The sequence below is a fragment of the Gambusia affinis genome, linkage group LG13, assembly GCF_019740435.1.
Source record: "Gambusia affinis linkage group LG13, SWU_Gaff_1.0, whole genome shotgun sequence".
NCBI lineage: Eukaryota > Metazoa > Chordata > Actinopteri > Cyprinodontiformes > Poeciliidae > Gambusia > Gambusia affinis.
Genome location: NC_057880.1, coordinates 10,952,568 through 10,971,856, shown reverse-complemented (window position 1 = coordinate 10,971,856; position 19,289 = coordinate 10,952,568). Strand labels below are relative to the sequence as shown.

At 37.2% G+C, this 19,289-nt stretch overlaps 2 protein-coding genes and 1 long non-coding RNA gene across 3 annotated transcripts in view; 2 read left to right on the top strand and 1 right to left on the bottom strand.

Annotated features, from left to right (window-relative positions):
* Positions 1-1,571, top strand: part of insyn2ab (inhibitory synaptic factor 2Ab) — a 31,181-nt gene extending 29,610 nt beyond the window's left edge. Inside the window, exon 5 of the mRNA XM_044136774.1 lies at positions 36-1,571. The gene's annotated coding sequence lies outside the window, so the exon portion shown is untranslated. The remainder of the gene's footprint in view (positions 1-35) is intronic.
* A 3,567-nt stretch (positions 1,572-5,138) lies between these two features.
* On the bottom strand, positions 5,139-11,567 carry LOC122842685 (indoleamine 2,3-dioxygenase 2-like). Its single transcript, XM_044136773.1, has 10 exons — positions 11,360-11,567; positions 10,248-10,343; positions 9,984-10,103; positions 8,978-9,096; positions 8,386-8,400; positions 8,195-8,294; positions 7,180-7,297; positions 7,013-7,064; positions 6,688-6,836; positions 5,139-6,498 (listed from the first exon to the last, which is right to left on the bottom strand). Exons 1-10 carry the CDS (start codon positions 11,447-11,449, stop codon positions 6,128-6,130), a joined length of 1,230 nt encoding a protein of 409 aa, XP_043992708.1. The 5' UTR covers positions 11,450-11,567; the 3' UTR covers positions 5,139-6,127.
* A 6,300-nt stretch (positions 11,568-17,867) lies between these two features.
* LOC122842684 lies at positions 17,868-18,736 on the top strand. The gene is made up of 2 exons (XR_006372604.1): positions 17,868-17,955; positions 18,329-18,736. It is a non-coding gene; the product is annotated as an uncharacterized LOC122842684 (long non-coding RNA).
* Positions 18,737-19,289: the final 553 nt, after the last annotated feature.

Sequence of the window (19,289 nt, the reverse complement as noted above, 5' to 3'; positions counted from 1 at the left end):
TATAGGTATGCGCTTTGTCTTTTTATTTTCTTTAGAGCCATTTGCTTTGCGTCAAGTGGAGGAGACATGCAGAGGGGTCCTGTCTGAAGGAAGCTGTAGCCTTTGATTGGACATCAACTCCACTTCCAGTAGAGCACAGATATTTGAAGAAGAGGAGAAACATAAAAACACTGTCAGTACAGTAACCACCAGAGAATCAGCACTGTTATTGTAACTCTGTACTATCCTCTCCCTTTCTGCCATGTTTGTCGACATGCTACTCACCTTTCGCCCCTGGCTGAACATCTGCTTAGCATAGTTAATACATTGTCACTCTCTGTGTATCCTTTATTTTGTTTCTTTGTTTCCAATGTATCTTTTTGTGCAGCCAGTTTCACCCATCCACTTGTGATTACTGATCTGATTGACTCCTAATGTTCCCAATCTATATTTTAGGAAAATAATAACCATTTTTTTCTAACAAAGTACTGTGAAATCTTACAGCCTAATACTTGGGAATCTCTTGATAAAGCAGGTATAATATTTTAAAGTATAGAACAAGTATTCTCAAGTTTATTCTTGTTTTTTATCAATATGGGCAATGTTTGAATATTTCTTCAGTATTTTGTATAAAAACAAAAAGTTGAAACAATTGTTTTTTTGTTGTTTTTTTTATTTTAAAGTAAATTATATTTTGACATTTCTCTCAAAGTCAAGTAAGAGTTTGCCTTGCCTCTCTGTCACTTGACATGTCGCAGTGGAGCTCTGACAAAAAGTAGCAAAATCAGTCTTGTTTAATGTCCATCTAATGCTTCCAGAGATGTTTTGTGTCTTTGATCTACCTTGTCATTCTGCTGCAAGCCCCATCAGGCAACTCTGCTTATTCAGGAAGCACCCAAAACAACTGTGCACTGAACTTGCAGCAAAAGCAGAAGGGCTATATAGATATATATACAGAGCTAAATGAATATAATGGTAATCCATAAGTGAAAAAAACACTTTGTAACCACCAGCTTGGGTCACATAAATGAAGAAATGAAACACTCATGATGTAGCAGTGACACGGAACTTGTTACAAAGCGGGTATTTAGTGATGTTTTACTCTGGCTTTACAACTGTAACCCCCCCAAGTGTATGTTTTAAAATGTACAAGAAATGTCCGAAATACAAACCGGCCTCCCGTCATGAAACAACATAAAACACCTTCCACATTTATTAGTACCCCAGATAAAGATGTGCAGAAAGCCTTAGAAAATTCCCTTCTTTGCAAATACGCTCCTTATTGTATGTTTTCACTCTGGATGCACATATTAGCAAGTCCAGTTGAAATGTTGTTACTTTTTAAAATAGTTTCTCATTTTGTGAAGATCAACAGACTTCTGTGTCACTTACATTACATATTCACTCATCCTTCCCATTTTGAAGAGTGGTTAGGAGTCACTTTATATATGTTAAGGTTACACAAGATATCATGGAATAGTTAGTTGTAAGACTTGCAAAGCTCTGATCAGTTTTAAAATGCTAAGTTATAAATAAACAAAAATACATAAAGTATATTTATTTTTATAGAAATAAATAAATGTGGATTTCATTCTGGCCCCCTTGATTTTATTAAAAAAAAAAAGTTTCACACATCTTCACTGGATGTAAAAATAAATGTGGAAAATCCTTCCATGGAGAGGTCCAACTAGTAGCCATGTTGGACGCTACTTTTATGCAGGTGGCGTCCAACATGGCTACTAGTCATATACAGTTCCTACATATATAACACATAAAATTTGGGGGTAGGGGTGTGTGTGACCTTTCAAAATGTCTGTCACTAAAATTTTTACTTCTGATTCAGCTTTGATTTATGTATTTAAAATTAGGGACTTTTATTTTGAAAGAATTTTTTTTTCTGAACTCTTGAAATAAAGCAATCTAGTAAAGAATCACACAACCGATTGCCACGCGGGCTGCAACCTGTAACAAAGAGCTCACTCACTCATTAACCAGGGTCATAGTAAAGAGAAAGTGCAATTTAGTGACCAAGTGCAATATAATGGATTTTTCTATTGTTTTTAAAAAAATGCAATTAAAATATTTCATCTGGAAAGTGTTGCAGTGTGGTGCGTTCACTACTGAATGCAAATTTGTCTTTTACCCTGAATCGGTGTCCTGATTCCTTCCTATTCAGGTCATAGCTCCAGGTAGCCACGTCTAAGCCTATCAATGGGAAATTCAAAGCGTGTACTGGTTTTGCGCAGACAAAATACTGATTCCCTGCAAGGATTCCCCCCAGACGTATTACATTTTGATATATCATCAGCTTAGTGAAGCAAGAAGGGCAGTTCAATGCTTAAATCCGTAACAAATGAAAACCAAGGGATGTTCCCTTTAGGACAGCAATGAGAAAGACGGATAGTCTAAACAATACGAAAAAGTTGTGCCATAAAGAGCTGCAATGCATTTCCAGAAAGCTAATTTGCGCAGCTGCAAAGCTATATACTTGTGACAATACTTCTCTGAGCAAGCCTCATGAAAAAATCTGTGGATATATTGACAGCACAAGTGTCTAAATGCAGAGAATCTCACCTGAGCTCTTAACACAAACCAAACCTATATTCACAACATGTAGTCATATAGCTCACTTGGTCTCTGGATAAGGAATCATGCACTACCTTGTTGCATGATTAAAACTGATCAACAGTCTGAGTTCAAATTCATTACATCCTGACACCCCTTCCTATTACCTTGAATTGTAATACATTCACTTTCTTTTAGCTAATGCTCTTTGAAGTATTGAGTTTAAACTGTTTCAACAAAGTGTGACCTTGTTAACTTAAAACCTGTTTTATTGTCAATTCCTCACCAAAAAAAAAAAGAAAAAGGAAATTACAGAAGAAAGTTGGTCTCACACACGGACTCAGAGCACCGCAAGGACAAAAGTCATGTGACCTGCCATGGCCAGCTGTCCTAAATGGGCAGCCTCTGTTCGTTTACATGACAGCATTTGCTCCAAGTGTCCCATGCAGCCATAACAGGTGCACCACAGACTGACATCAAAGGCTGTGTTTGACCTCTAATGAAGATGGGTTGTAAAGATTGCAGATGACTTTTGGTGTGTATCATTAAAATGTTATGCATTTCAGAGTGCCTTCCAAAACACTTAATTCCTCCTTGAATGTTTCCCAATTTTATCACAATACTACCAAAGAACCAATAAATAAACTTTATTTAAAAAGGAACAATGTACAGCTCCAATATAAATCTCACACTTTGTTCTATGGTACCAGATTATAATGTATATAACGCTAATTCACAAAAATTCCTTGAGAGATTTTAGCTATAGTGCATCGATGTGAAGTAAGAGGAAAATGACACATGGATTTTTACATGTTTCACTGTTAAAAATCAGAAAGGCTTGATAGGCTTTATATTCAAATTCACTCAGGTGGAAGAATATGTCAGGAGAACAGGTTGTACACTCAGCAATAAAACTGAACTTTATAGAAAACCAGAGGGAGAATCTCATGGAAATTTGGCACAAGTCAAATATTGCACAACTAACAGCATGGGCAAGGGGAACACTGATCAGATAAGTTCCCAATATTTTAGTAACGCCACAGGAGCTGCAAAAATCAGCAGCACAGTGTGGACACATGTGAAAGAAATCCCGAATTTGCACTTTTGACCTAGGAGCAAAATAGTGTGTTTGGAGCAAAACAAATTTACCTGAGCACAACTTCCTTATGTAGAAAAATGGTCCAGAATCCAACTGAGAATTTGTGACTACACAAGAAGACAATTTTTAGAAATACTCTCCGTCTAATCCAACCGAGTTTAAGCTGTCATATATACATAAACACATCAATGTCTGACCACTTCACCACTAGTGCGGGGCTTAGGCTATATTCACATTTTCAGTCTTTTGTGCTTCAAGTGAAATGGAGCTGGAGCACGACAAGGGCTTAGCAGTTGGGCTCCCTCCACACTCTCTTCAAATGTGATTAGTCTTCAATAGAGAGAAGAGACACAACCTTCAAGTCTTATAGGGGAGTAGCAGTTCCAGTCCATCAAACTGAGTGACCCCATCCAGCATCTATTCACAGCCCTCGTCACGACTGCTGTGACCGTCTTTCATTCCCTCCAGGATATTGCTTTAGTCTTTGTTTTAACAGTGTCTTCTTTCATTTTCCAACTTTTTTTGCCTTTGCTCTTTTAAAAACGTCTATATTTTTTAAAGTCGTTCCACTTTCTTCCCAATATTTTACATTTGACATCATTATACATAGTGTTCTCCATATCTGACAGAACCTCTTTCGAACAAACAAATAAAAAATAAGGTAATTAAAACAAATGTTGTGATGTGAAACTTTTTCCACATTGAAAAGCATTAGTTCCAATCTTTTTGAATTGATATTCTGTAAAGTTATTACTGGTAACTGTTCCCTTACCTGCAGTAGGAGGGGGTGATGTAATCATGAGCTTGTTGGCTAGGTAACTAAATCCTGGACAGATTAAAGACTAATAGCCAATCAGATGAACACTGTCTTCTTTTAGGAGTTTAAAGCATGAGACGGTTATAATACGACCGCGTCGGCTGTATCGATCCCACTGTGAGTCATTGGTGCTTACTAGCTCTGCTAAGATCTTTTCTATTTTGTATTAATTCTAAGAAACATTAAATACAGTATTTTCCTGACCTGTTAATGTGACGACCTGATGAGTCAAATACAATACGTTTTAGTTTTCCTAGCTTGTTAGTCTCCATCTTTCAAAGAATTTATTTCATTTTTCAAGAAACACACAGTGATTTATTTATATTTTAAGTAAAAGCCCACTAAAAGAAAACCGTACAGCTGCTGTTTTAATCTGACAAAGGTTCAGTGAAAAATTAACAAGGAAAAAAAAAAGCTGCAATAAGTTCTTAAACAAGGACCTTGTTGAAGTTTTCTCCCACTATGAGCTTACCTCTGGAATCACTTATGTAGGACCTGTTTAACAAGAAATAAGGTTCAGCTGTTTGAGTACAACTTGCTAACAAAGGTTAAAAGGATCAAAAATATTGTAAAAAGGTATCAGCCTGTAGAAGGTACAAAGAGATTAGCTGCACTACATAAACAATGTGATTCAGTGAACCAAAACCATATTAAATAGAATATGTCTGGACTCAGAAGTTGGGTTAAAAAACAGAATTTAATTCTTCAGAGAAAAATCGGCCTAGCTAATATTCCCCCATATGTAGTAGGAGAATGTGCTACAGTCTGATGGGGAAAAAAAAGTTTTCAATCACGATTCCAACAAGAAAAATTATATATAAACACAATACAGTGCATCCCCAACAGAATATTAGCCTCTGAGGTCATTTTTCTTCAGCTGGATATGAGACATTGGATGTAGCAAGATATATGTATCATGTAAAATAGAAAAAGCTTGGAAAGGATTTGTCATAACCTGTTCTTTGCATTACAAAAAACTTGATATATCAAGAAATATTTGTGAAATTTTGAAAGCTTCTGTGTATACATATTCATTAATGAGGGGGAAGGCAACTCTGAGTCTCACAGTTCAAACAGGAAGAAATCAATGGCAAAGGCAAAGTTTTACTCCTCAGTGTTTGTTCTGTCAAATCACTTGATCATAAATTATTATTTTCAAGTTAACCACAGATCACAGAAAAATACTGTTGACGTTACTATTAAGAAAAGTTATCAGAAAATTGCTCTGAAATTAATCCTTAATGATTATCTCTCTTTCTGAGGTTTATTTTATGTATGTTGGACTGGATTAGCTTGGAAAAACGTAACAGCGGCTAAAATCAAGCACAAACAGTGTAGCTGGAAGGCTTTATTTGAACGATTTCTGTTTCAATGTTGGTGTCTCCCCCCCTCTCTCTCCACAGTGACGACACAATGTAACCTAACTGGCTGTCCAGCTTGCGGTTGCTAAAAGAGAAGTCCAACCGTTTGTACGGTTCTAAAAGAGGAACCAGTTATTACAGTTCACTGCAACACGAGTTTACTGAAGCAAGAACTGAAATATTACTGCCACATTTAAAAATTCCTGAAAATAATTGCACATATACATCTTTTAGTAAAATTTTCATAAATACAGTTCATAAAAATATTTTACGCATCCCTGCAGACGACAATATAAATATCCCAATTTATGTTTTTCTTGATGTTGTGGGTCTTTCTAAGATCAGTGCTTTCTGGGTGGTGTTACGAACGGTCTTGAGGAAAACCATGAGATTCGAGCCGCCAGTCCCAGTGGTGTTGAGGGCAGTACCCACTCCTCTGAGAGGGCAGCCCATGGCTCTGGCACGGTTACCAGGCACAATGACGTACTTGGCCACGGTATTGAGATGATAGCTCCGTAAATCCACCAGAGCAGAGACGCAGGAGTTGTAGGCCTGGCAGAGGTCAGAGTCGGAGCAAGTCGTAATGAAATCTCGAAGCGACGGACAGACAGACAGAGTTTCAATCAGCTGACGATGTGCAGGGGGCATGTAATCTCTCATGCGTGTCAGGAAGGCTCCTAGATAGGACAAATCAATGAAAAAAAAAAAAAAAAAAAAAAAAAAAAAACAGAGAGGAAGCAGAATAAAAATAACAACCTCTTCTGGAAAGATTTCTCACCTGGGATATCTACTGGCTTTACAAAAGGCAATAGTAGTTCACGGAAGGTATCTAAGCAGGTTAAAGGTCAATACAAATGCTTCTTTACCTGTCTCGCCCTCATGTTGAATGCATAGCAAAGCATCAAAGCACTGAATGGCTGAGCTCTGCGCTGCACTTCCACCTGACAGCAAAACCGGCTCGTTGCTGACGCCTTCGTACAGGAGCCCTCTTGGAAGCATGGGGTTATCTCGCCACCTAAAAAGTATTGAAAAGTCAAGATCCGGCTTATTCGACACAACTTCTTCTTCTAATAACAAAGTGAAGTAACTGAGATCAAAAGGAAATGTCTAATAATATCTGTACTAGATAAGGAAAGGGGAAAGAGAATCATTAATATCTCAGGTAGTGGGGACATTGCTGCAAAAACTCACCCTGAGACAAAAATCCTCAATGTTCCATGAAATGCGGTTGCCTCCACGTGATCTGGATTCAGCACAAATTCAAGTTATTTTAATTAACCTCGATTTTGCCGCCTTCGTAAAAGGCAAACCGTGTAAAATGATAAAATCATATTGATGTGGCTTTAACTGAAAATTACTGTGCATGAGTTGGAATGTTTCCTTCATTTTCTTCAGAGACTGTGTTACTTTGATTAGGCCTTTCTGTATGCCAATTAGGTCGGAGATTTTCATGGCGTGCATCACCTCCAGGGATCCCTGGTTAGAGTTGAGAGTTCAGAAATTAACTGCTAAGTTATAAGAGAAAATAAGCCTGCAATAGAATAAAACACGGAAGGGAAAAGATGAAACTGAAACCAGATTTTACATACACTGTTTATAAAAACACAACAGAGACCACAATTTTTTTTTTCTTCTTTCCTCAGTCAGATGTTTCGATACACTAAAACAAGTATATCTTTAAACCATCTCGGATAACACAGACGGTAATGCAAAAACTTTTTATTTAAGTTTCAGTTGTTATCTTATCACATTTGAGTTACAACTGAGGCAAATCTGTGGATGTACATTGAGTGAGTAAGAAGACATAACTGCAAAAGCAAAAAAAAAAAACAGAAAAAAAAAAGCCAGAACCTTTATTTTAGGAGGCATGTGGTGTGGTTTGATAAAAACTAAAAGTAAAGTGTTGGCCACAAGATCTGTCGCTACATTTAGGGGAAAAGGAAGAAGATTGCAAACATGAGAATGACATCTTAACACTGAGGTATGGAGTTGGCAGCATCATAATGTGACTGGAGCACCTTTAGAAGACCTAGGTTGGTCTGCAAACCTGACTCTGTTACACCAGTTCTGTCATAAAGGAATGGGACAAAACTCCAGCAACCTATGTTTAGAAGATCATGGAAGGAAACCTAAAACACTAGAACCAAACATAAAAAAAGTATCTACAAAATTCTCTTAACATTCTGTTTTTTGCAAATAATTTTGATAATCGTAACCATCCTAAAAAATGGAAATAAAAATCTAATTTATTATCAAAGAAGTGACAAAAATTGTTATCTTTCTTCAATAAAGTGTATTTAAATATTTGATTTCAACTGCAAATGGTTTGAGGCTCACACAGGAAAAAGAAAGTCTGATCAGAAAACCACTGACCGTTATGCCTGAGCTGGCAGCCATCTCCACCAGCAACGACACCATAAAAAATCCCCTGCAAGTCTCCCCTCCAGGAAAGGAAAATATTAAGTCCATGTTCCTGTGTTTAAAACATTGTGATGCAATGTCCCACATGAAATGATCACCAAGCAAAATTGCAACGTGGAAGCAAGAAAATGTTCTAGACTTACCCAATTTCCATGTCCCTAAAACAAAAGTGAAACATCAGTGGAACATTTGTTTCAGGAAGACGTTTGGTATTTGAGCAAATCCTACTAGGGATGTCCCAACATGATCCCAATTAACAGCCCCAAAACCCCATCAAGACATTTGTAAAGGGTTGTTATCAACCGTTGCCTATGTACATGTGCTGAGCTTATAAATGCAAAATCCTAGTTCCTGCAATTTACTACCTGGATTTTCTGCTTCTCTTTCCTCACGTTTCACAAAGACATTCAGGGAGAAAGAAAGACACAGAGAATAAAAGAGAGAGAGAGAGGCTAAAGTGAATTCCTGACATCTGTGTTATGTGACCTACTCTGCGTGCTACAGCCAGCTGGTATTGTACAGCTGAGAGATACACTATTGGTTTCATTTCATAAAAACCTTTTCTGTAGTTTTTGTCTGCTATTTTTATAACTTAGATGAATAGGTGTGACTTGGTGTCTGCCGAGGCCTAGTCCTAATTGACTTTGATCGATGTTTAGGGCAAAAAATTGCAGTTGGGACATCCCTGATTAGGTGTAAAAAAACAAAAAAAGCAAAAACAAAAACACAACTCACCCTGTGGGATCCTTTAATTTCCAGTTGGCTAAAACCGAATCTGCATAGGTCAGAATAGGTGGAAGGCCGAGCCTGCGAGATATTAGCCAGTAAGGCCAGGCCAGGGCTTTGGGGAGAATCTGCCAAGCAATCAGTATACTAAAGTTCAGTCAAAAGGCTAACTTACAGAACAGTATGCTTCTGAGGATCCCAGTTAGTTCCTTTTAGTTGGTTCACAACCAATCAATAAAAAAGATATCCAATCAGCAGACTGGGTTGTTCCAGCAGGACGAATCTGACCCTGATGACTCCTTTGATTTTATTTTTTTTCTCACTAACTATGACCTGAGCAAAGTTTTCACTTTTACTCTTAGATATTACACATTACCCACAAAGCTTTATTAAAATTTGGTATTTATCTTCCACCATTGTTTCAGTTCTTGATATTCCTGACCTATTTTGTGAAGAAATCCTCCTCTTTATGATTTTAATGCTTTCACTTTGAAAAATGTTAACTTTTTTTTTTTTTTTGCTGTTGTTGTTGTTGTTGTTCCCCACCAGGGGGTCCTTTTTGTGGGCTCCAGTGTCCCTTATACCACAGTGGGCTGACAGGAAAGGGGGAAGGAGAGGGGGGAAGACATGCGGCAAATGTTGTCGGGTCCGGGAATCGAGCCTGCGACGGCCGCGTCAAGGACTGGGGGCCTCCAGGCGTGGGGCGCGCTACCCTCTACGCCACCGGAGCACGTCCCAAAATGTTCACTTTTTTGAAAAGCTGCAATGAAACACCATCAAAAAAATTTTCCCAAATAATAATCTACACTGCACGAAATAGTGTATTTTAAAAACTATCACCAAATTTCATGTTTTGACTTCAGCATTTACCTTAAGGCCATCCCATTAAGAGACCCTGTGGATATTTTAGCTTGGAAATGAATGTGTGTCTGGTGGCCATGCTTTACCTTCCCATGTCACCAGTAAATAAATCATAGCATTTCCACTATCTTTCTCGAGTGCAGTGGTGCTTTACCTGTGCAGGCTCATGTTGTCCCTCTTGCCATACATATCCCATACTGATGAACCCCAGGGCAAGATGGGCCAGCCGGAGCTCCCGATGGTTACTTAAATGATGGGGACTCAAAATTGGCATCTGAATGGAGATTAGATTTACCTGAAGTTACTTTTTGGTGACAGTAAACATTGTATTCATTGCTTGCTGGAGCTTAGTGGTGGGAGAATGAATCTGACTGTGCAATTTTGTAATTGTTATTGCAACAGACTTCCACGCTCTTACCTTATGAACGACATCTCGCAGTTTACGTGACTCAATCAAATGTGTCAGGTTATTTGCCAAGTCCAACCACACCTGATAATAATCTGGAAGGTGAGTCTGGAAGATGATGAGAACAAAATGAGTTATTCATTGATTTTCCTCTATTTGGGACAGTATTTGTTGAAGATGTTCATGTAGATTATTATCAGTTAAATCATCACTTCATGCCTGCCATGGAGAAAAAAAATAAAATAAAATCAGCTAACTAAGAGACGAGGGCAGGGGGACGTCCAGCAGGTACAATTATGTTATTAGAAGATAAGCTGTTACTTTTTCTTTGGAAAGGAAATACATTTTCTTTTGCAAGATAACCTGGTAAAAAAAAAACAGCCTCTTGTTCTATGCTTTGTTTTATTCTGTGTTTAGACCCTCAGCTATGGAGAAATGATTGCTTCCTGGAGGTGTGGACTTTGTTGAAGTTTTACATTTGACCTAATCGCTAATGTAATGCACATATTTTTTTTTTTCTTTTTAGAGCTGTCATTGTAAAGGCAAATATGAGTGCAAGTCACATTCTCAAGTTTTTCAATGTAAAAAAATGAAACATGAATGGTTCCTTTTCCCGTGACAATTTTGCACTATTTGTTGTTGGTTTAAGGAAAATCCCAGCAAGATACATTGAATCTTGTGGTTTTGTTTGGAGAAAATATACAAAAATTCATATAGCATGAGTATGTTTGTTAAGTACTGTAGTCTTTTGAATTTCTTAGAATTCAGAGGTAAAAACAAAAAACTGACAGACCTTTGATCATTTTTTTGTAATTAACTTATTTTTGTACATTACTGCACAGTCCCAGTCATGTGAAAGGTTCAACAAAGGCTAGAAACAACAGGCTTCCATCAAATCAATAGCCTTCCTTAACATTACACAAGCTAAGTCAAACTTATCTGTTTCAGTCTACAGGGAATGTAGCTGCTGACCAAACATTTAGACTGTGGAGACAGAAGGAATATTTGGCCTCAAAATTTAATAAAAATAACCCTGCTCCTGCACAACGGATAACATCGTTATTCTTAGAGCATTTGTTGAATGCCTGCCATTTTAGAAAAGAAAAGATGACAAGAAATATTACCAGTGGCTCTTCAAGGATAAATCCGAGCTCTTCAGATATATCAAATGCATCAAAGTCTGCCTGCAGTGTTTCTCTGTAGTTTGTCTCCATATGCTCTACCCTGAACTCCACCGAAGCAGTTTGGCTTTGAAAGAAAAATCCCTCTGTGTGTGTCTGACTCAAAGATAGCAATTGTTAAACTTGCTCTGAGGTTGCTTCCACTACCTTTGTCACATCCCTTTTTATTGCACTCTCTAACTCAAAGAGCCAATCAGATTTCTCGTGCAGTAATGTCAGGGGTTCACAGAGCAAAGAAAGCAGAAACTCTGTTTTGTATTGTCTGCATAGTACCTTCCTATTTTGCAGCAGTTGATGGGAGCAGCACATGGAAGAACAACAACTGCAGAGAAATAGGTGAAATATTTTAGCTCACATGTGAAACTAAAGGCTTGGGGGTCAGGATTAGGGATAGGGCTAATCCTGCCCACCCTGAAGGGACACTTAAGTAGAACCTTAAATGATATTCATCCATGCATCCATTTTCTGTACACCCTTGTCCCTAGTGGGGTTGGGAGGGTTGCTGGTGTCTATCTCCAGCTAACGTTCCAGGCGAGAGGCGGGGGTCACCCTGGACAGGTCGCCAGTCTGTCGCAGCTTAAATGATGTTCTATCATTCAAATCAAAGCTGTTTTCATCTGTATGCCTCCAAATGACATTAATGTGAAAAAAAAATATAAATTTTATTTAACTTAAAGGAGTAAAGTCAAGTCCTGAGACAGCTATTTATTTATATTTTGACAGTTTGTTAAAGGGTTTAAAAAATACATTCTGCCTCAACTGGCCCTTTAAGGACATTCATAAAATTGATATGGCCCAAAATGTAAATGGGTTTGACACCTCTCTTTTAGATTGTAAAGATAACAAAATGATGTATCATATGTGTATTTGCATTTGGTGATTATGCTGGAATGAGAGTTAAGTGTGACTAAACTATTGGGACTGACTATTCTGTTATTTCTTTGATTATGTTTACAAATCATAGCAATTTTGCTAAAAGGTTAAAGAAAGCATAAAGTAAATTTTCCAAATCAGTTTCACTTGGAATTCAAATCCATCTCAACAAGACAATAAAAGATCTAGAGTTATAAATATAAAATAATCTGTTAAAGTTTATCCTAATGTAATTAGGATAAAGCATGATTTTGATTGATCTGTGGGAAATGTTTGCATTTTAGTCAACATTTTTTTCAAAGATTACAGAATTGCTTAAAGGTCATCTTTTAACCTAAAACAATTGCTATGGAAATTCTTAAAGGGGTAGAGAAAACTGTTAAAAAAAATGAGAAAGATTGAACTTTGTCCTTAAATGTTTTCTTTCGAAGAAGGCTCTGTCTCTGAAAGACAAACAAGCAGAGCAGAGCCCAGAAGTACAGCTGTACACAATTCTTATATGCTTTAGTTAAAACTTTATCCTGTCTAGACATACACACACCCACGCACACACACACACACATACATATTGGAAAGAACCTTCATACTTACATACTTACAAAAGGAAATAAAACAGGCATGTCTATAATTATAACAATGCAGACATATATACTAAATTTTCCATGTCACAGTCCTGCAGAGATAACTGTTACTGAAGGTTTTAGACAAAACAACTTTTTATCTTTTAAGCACAAAACTGTCAGAGCATTTTCATTGGATACAGCTGGTGTTTTCAACTCTACATTCATGGTAGATTTTAGATGGCCATCAAACGTTTATTTCTGATATTGATCAGAAAAATGTTTTACTTTTATTTCAGAAGATGTAGATAAGGCAAAAGTCCATAAAAATCAGCTAATAATTATGAACATTAATTTCCAGGATTTGGTTCAATACTTTATGCCGCTGTCTCTCTAGGAACCCTCAGAAGACGATAACTTTCACGCTTTCTCACACAACAAATTATTGCTGAATTCAGATCACCTTTAAACATGTTCTTTTTTTTAATTCAGTAGAATTATACCGTAATTGCTTTGAATGAAAATATAAACCCAGCAATGAACGAGTTATTTTATCTGCTATAATGGTTTCCTGACCTTTTCAGTCTCTTATTAAACCAATGTGCTTTGGAAGATAATAATCGAAGTCACTTTTCCTTGCCTAATTGATGTGATAAGCCTGCAGGTTTCTGCCTTTTATTGGCTGATCAGGCTCTTCTGATGTTTCCTCTCTTGAAAGAACAGTTAAAAGCACGATGAGTCAGTCATACGGAACCACTGAAGCTACATAGGTGCTCTGCTGCACTGACTCAGGTCCAGGACCGGTCATCATTTCCAGATTCAGTTGATGATTTGGAGTTTTTTTGTTAAGAACTTTGAAAATAATTTGTTGTCCTCTACAACTTGGAAGAGTGTCAACAACATATTTTCAGTAATATGTATATATATTTTTCTTTCTTGCCCATCCTAGCATCCATTTTAAAGCGAGGAAGCACCAGAACATCCAATGAAATGAGCCAGAACTGAAACTCAGACTGGCTCATTTCATTGAGCCAATCTGAGTTACTCTTTAAGTCTGAGTTTCATTTCACTTTGAACAGGCATTTGTTTCAAGACCTTAGTGAGTCGACTTAACTCTGAAAATGTAATTAATTATCAACTGAGTTGATTAACAGTCGCTGGTGATTTGTTTTATAATTTTATCTGCTTGCCTGTTTCAGATCACTAATAAGTCATATGACAAAAATAAACAGCATAAAGAAAAAGAAAAAGCATATAAGAACTATCCAAACTAATCCGGAAAGCCCCATTTGAAAAAAAAAAACACAAATACTCTAAGTAATGCTTTCATTATGATTAAACACATTTTTTTAAAAGGTGACATCAGTGTCACAAGCCATGTTCACACCCAGACCTGTGGTCTCAAGAAGTCCCGTGAACAGAACTCAGCTGACAGCATACAATAGATAAAGAAAATCTTAAAAAGCACCACATCCTGCCAAGAGCAAAAGAAATTCAAGAAAACAAAAATAGCACAATGAAAAGTGAACTCAGATTCCCTTTAGTTAAATGATGAGTCTTCCAAGTTGTTCAAAAGCGCATCAACGACTGATCTAGACAAAGTAACCCAGAACTATATCTAAAGCACTGCAGCCTTCACTTGTCTCTCTATTAAAGTCAATATTCATGATTCAAGAATAACTAAAACAGACTGGCCATTAAATGCTGCCAGCAATCTTTCAAAGCATTTAGCGCCCCAAAAACAGAGGGAAAACCCAGTAGGTGAGGTAGACAAGAAATCAGGATGAAAACTGGGGTGCCAAAATTAATTTCAGGACCACTAACCAAGTAATCAGACACAGGGAGTGCGCAGAGACAGTAAATTTACTCAAGCAAGGAGAGAAGTAGATAAATTGGCAAGAGAGACTTGAAATCAGGAACAGTGTGCACTTCTACATGGAGGAAGGTCGGCTCAGAGAGCAGAAAAGGTTTGTTAATTTGTACAAGTCTTGAGTCACAAATCCCTTTCTTGCAGCCATCTTTCATTTCTTGTCCCGTGTTCACTGTCTGACACCCCCCAATTGGATTACTTTCTCTCCCACTTTGACATTGTCTGGAGGCAAAAGACTGGTGTCCAACTGGCACATGTACCAACGAGAATTTCCTCACTGCTCCGGCGAGTGCTATTTGTGGTTGGGTTTGTAAAGGAATGAGATTATCAGCTTGTGGAAAGTATTTAACATTTTCTATACTTGATGCCCTTAGCCAAAAAGCACAGACTATATAAGCCCCTTGCTAATCCTGTTTTGTTTTTTTGTGCATGTTTACAGCGACTTCCAAGATATAAAGAGCCATTTCATGTTTAGTTCATTTTTTTTCTGAGAAGGAACTAAACCTCTTTTTAGCGGAAAGATCCAAGTTTCAGTTGTTTCAAATAAGCTGTAATCAAGTATTCTCTTTCATTTTTTTGTTTATTAGCAAGGTCAATAAGGTCTTTAGTCTTTTTTTCTAGAATGGTGAGATTTGTGGGCGGCCTTCTTATAATTCATTCGGAATTGTTTCTCATGCATACTCATCCTAGCTCAGAGCAAAATATGAATAATATTATAAAATGGTCTAAATGCTCTCTAAAACACATGAAATGATGCACAATCACTTCCGAGACAGAAGTTTGTTCATGTCTGACAGTCCCTTCCTCAAAGGAGTTTTTAATTGTTTTCTCCATCTCACTGCCAGCCATCACTGCGCTAATAACAAAGTCAATTTCACAGCAAATCACTCCCACATGCTTCACTCACCTTAAGCCACATTCTGTTGTTTTGTGAAAGATTGTGGCTATTGTTACTTTGAAGGACAAATAATAAAAAAAAAAAAAATTGACCTGTTACCAGCCAGACCCAAAATGATGGTGTTCCAGCTAGAATAATTGGCCATGTTCTGGGGACCTTTTGAATTGTGAGAAACTTCAGGGTTGTCACAGCCTGAGGTTCAGAGTTGTGTTTTCTGGTTAAATAATTAATAGAGATAAAACAAACAAACAAACAAAAAAATAGGGCATAGGGAGTTCTTCAAAGCACTCTCATTAGTATATCAAAAGTATTTGGGTTCAAATCATGACATTACTTTATACTGAGGAGCGTCCAATTAGAATCACATAGTTATGTTTCAGTTGTCATTTGTTGTGTTTAAATTTTGCAGAATCATGGTCCCCAAATTGAGAGATAATAGTAATAACAAATAATATTCGGTTGTCGATTAACGTTATTTCTTGATTGCTTTTTGTCTTTGGTGACAGTTTGGAGGGGAATCGTTCTTTCAGCAGGAATAACTCTCCAAGTAGAGATGGGTTTGATCTACCCGATGTGACACTGGGTAGATCGATGTGACACTGAAAGCAGGAAGCTGATCTTGGATTTGATATCAAATTGAGGCCACCTGTTCATCCATTGATCCAGACTGATTGATCCTGAGCTTTTTGGAATTGATTCTCTCGCTGACTCTAATAAGAAATGTTGCCCATTTAAATGACAAAAGAATGCATAAGTGGGTCTAGACAGTTGATGATGGCTCCACATGTACATAAATGTTCTTTTTGGATCTAGCAGATTGCTTTCAGTTTAAACATTGAGGCAAAGCTTGTTGTGGCAGTTTGTTTTTGATCAGCATTCTGCTAAACGCCAACGACTTCTACATGGAAAAACAAGAGGAAAAGTATCGTCTTTTCTGTGTCGTATGCCAACATTAAGAGTTTTCAAAGTTAGGTTGAGCTGCTACAGTACAAAATAACTGAGGAGAAAACTTGACAGAGGAGCAACAAGCAGCTTCAGCAGCAGTAAGAAGGCTAGCTTAAAAACAGGAAGCTATTTTATTTACTCACTTTTTTTACTTTTGACCTCTTTCTGTCATTGTTCATAATGGATTTGGAGATGTTGGCAGCATGCTGGAAAAAGTTTGTATGAAGTCGGAGTGTTCACCACCTAGAAAATACAAAAAGAGTACTTTCAAAGTTTGAGATGCTAACTAAGTTAACGGTGCTAAGTCTTCACAAAGGTTTTGAAAACACTGAAAAATATCATAACAATATGTTTCTGATCTTGTTTCATAATCATAATAATACTCCCCTGTTTTATTCTTACTCTGAAACCGTAATGTCCACAGAAGGTGTGACCATCTCAGCTTAATGAATAATTCATGAGCGATTAAGACAGAAAGGCTCCTTATTCTGTTACGAAATGATTTTGCTAATGAAGGTAGTGGGTTTTCATTTCATATTATTAATATTTTGCACCTTAATAAGGCCACAGTGTTGGCAGCAACTGTTTAACTGACAGTGCCTGTGTAATTTATCTGCACACACATATACAACACCAGGATACAAATATCCCTTTTAACAAAATAACAGTGAATGTGCTATTTAATATTTAATGTTGGTTTTGAAATTGGAAAGGAACCCTAAAATCTAGAGCATATTTATTATCAGCAGAGTAGAAACATGTTGAAAATGAGCAACAACAAAATATTCAAAAACGGTCCAGACAGAACTTGAGGCTGAGTAAAAGCGCCAACTATATTTTTTGGAAGTTAAGGTAGTGCAAAAGTGTTACTGAAAAGCAGTATGCTGGGTTTATTGTGACGATTAAAGCTATCTTAATACCAGAGGAGCATCTACTGTCAACTCTTTGAACTATCTATTCCCACTTAAAGCAACAATACAATCTACTGGGCCTGTCACATCACAAAGTCAATGCAGGCCTCCACCTTAACAACAACAGTTACAGAAATAATGTCTAATATTATTAAGAGTGGCTCTCGGCAAACTTCTCCTATTGCAAGGTTACATAAGCAGTTGCTCATAAAGCTGCAATAAAATAACTTTACCTCTCAGTTAACACGTTCTGGTTTATTCTTTTAAAATGTTATATTTTTGATTTGTTGGACTTATACTCACAGAGGACTGTTTTTTTTAAAAATCTGATTGTCTAAAGTTACAAAGTAAAATATAAAGGACAGAAAACTATGAACAATGTACACTGAGAAGGCTGAAGACGAACAAGGGGCAGGTGCAATCAATAGCAAGAGAAACCAGGTGTGAATGAAGCTGCTGAACAGCCACAAACACCACAAAAGGTCAGTGACTATACAAAGTATGTGTGCATTTGTCTGTATTCAGCATATTTTAGTGATGTTGTTGATGAATAGGCTCAGTGATCTTTAGATAGAATTTTTAGAAAAACAGCCCTGAGATGGAGAGTGATGACAGCTTGATTTTTTTAAGAGTGGCACTGTTTTGCCCCACAGCTTTGAAAGCGAGTCACAACAACTCTGGCATGTCTGGAAGAAATGCAGTGGACTGTATATTGTCCTTTTTTTTTACATATGTGAGCTGGTTAGCAAAGGTTCCTAACAAATTACATTAAACGGATGGGGAAGAAATCATTTTTGAGGGATTTTCTGAAATCATCATGTGCCTTACAAATGTTGCAATTTTTTTCCCGTTCAGGGAGCGATGGAATTTGCCAGGACAAAATGTCGCCAAAGTCTGGGTATACACTGGACAGAGTTCTCAGAAGACCAGCAGCATTCAGCGCTCAAGCTCAAACTGCCCCACTACATCGCAGGGTTCAATAATTCACAGCTCATGAATCATGTTCTCACACTGGATGACCCGATGCTTGGATGCGACCTACCTGCTCTCCCTGTATGTGTGTTTATGACACACATGTTTGAGACACCTTGAATTCAGGACTAGAAAAAAGAAGAAGAAATGAGGAAAAGTCGGGAGACATCAATGCTCAAGGAGAACAAACATAATTCCTTGCCTTTGTACCGACTCCATGCTCCAATGCTGACCTGAAGGAGATGCCATGTAATGTCATTATTTTGGGGAAATAAAGACATTACACCCTAATTACAATCTCGTTGTAATCTGTTGATGACAATGACAAATAAATCCTATCTTATCTGAAATTAGTATATTTTGCTACTTTGTTGTCAAAAAGCCAAATGTTATTGCTAACGATTGATTTGTAAAAGAAACAAATGTGTAAAACATCAAAGGGGCTGAGAACTTTTTAGAGACTATTATTGTCAATAGAGTTTCTCAATAGCATATTCCTTATTCTTATTTCCTGTGTTCTGATATCTATGCATTTTATTCAATTGCTTTTGGCTCATATTCCCTTTGTGTTAAGCTTCTTCTTTTTCTTCTTCTTCTTTCTGATTTTTACTGGCGGGTGACATCTAACGTTAAGATGTATTATCGCCATCTACTATGCTGGAGTGTGGACCAGATTATCTCCCTTTAATCTTGTTTTCTTTGTGTTCACCTTCATCTGCTCATTGCATTAATTAGTTATTTTTTTCTTCTGCTACCCACTCAGGACACTCCCTCAGCTGCTCAGCATTCTTCTGATTAGACTCACCTGGTTTCAATGTCACTTTTCACACCTCAGTATTTAGGC

Excerpts from the sequence above, each read along its gene's own strand:
- LOC122842685 (XM_044136773.1), bottom strand. The coding sequence starts at position 11,449 with ATGGAGACAAACTACAGAGAAACACTGCAGGCAGACTTTGATGCATTT. Across the intron at positions 10,344-11,359 it reads TTATCCTTGAAGAGCCACTG|ACTCACCTTCCAGATTATTA; the intron begins GTAATATTTCTT and ends ATCATCTTCCAG. Across the intron at positions 9,097-9,983 it reads GACAACATGAGCCTGCACAG|ATTCTCCCCAAAGCCCTGGC; the intron begins GTAAAGCACCAC and ends ATTGCTTGGCAG.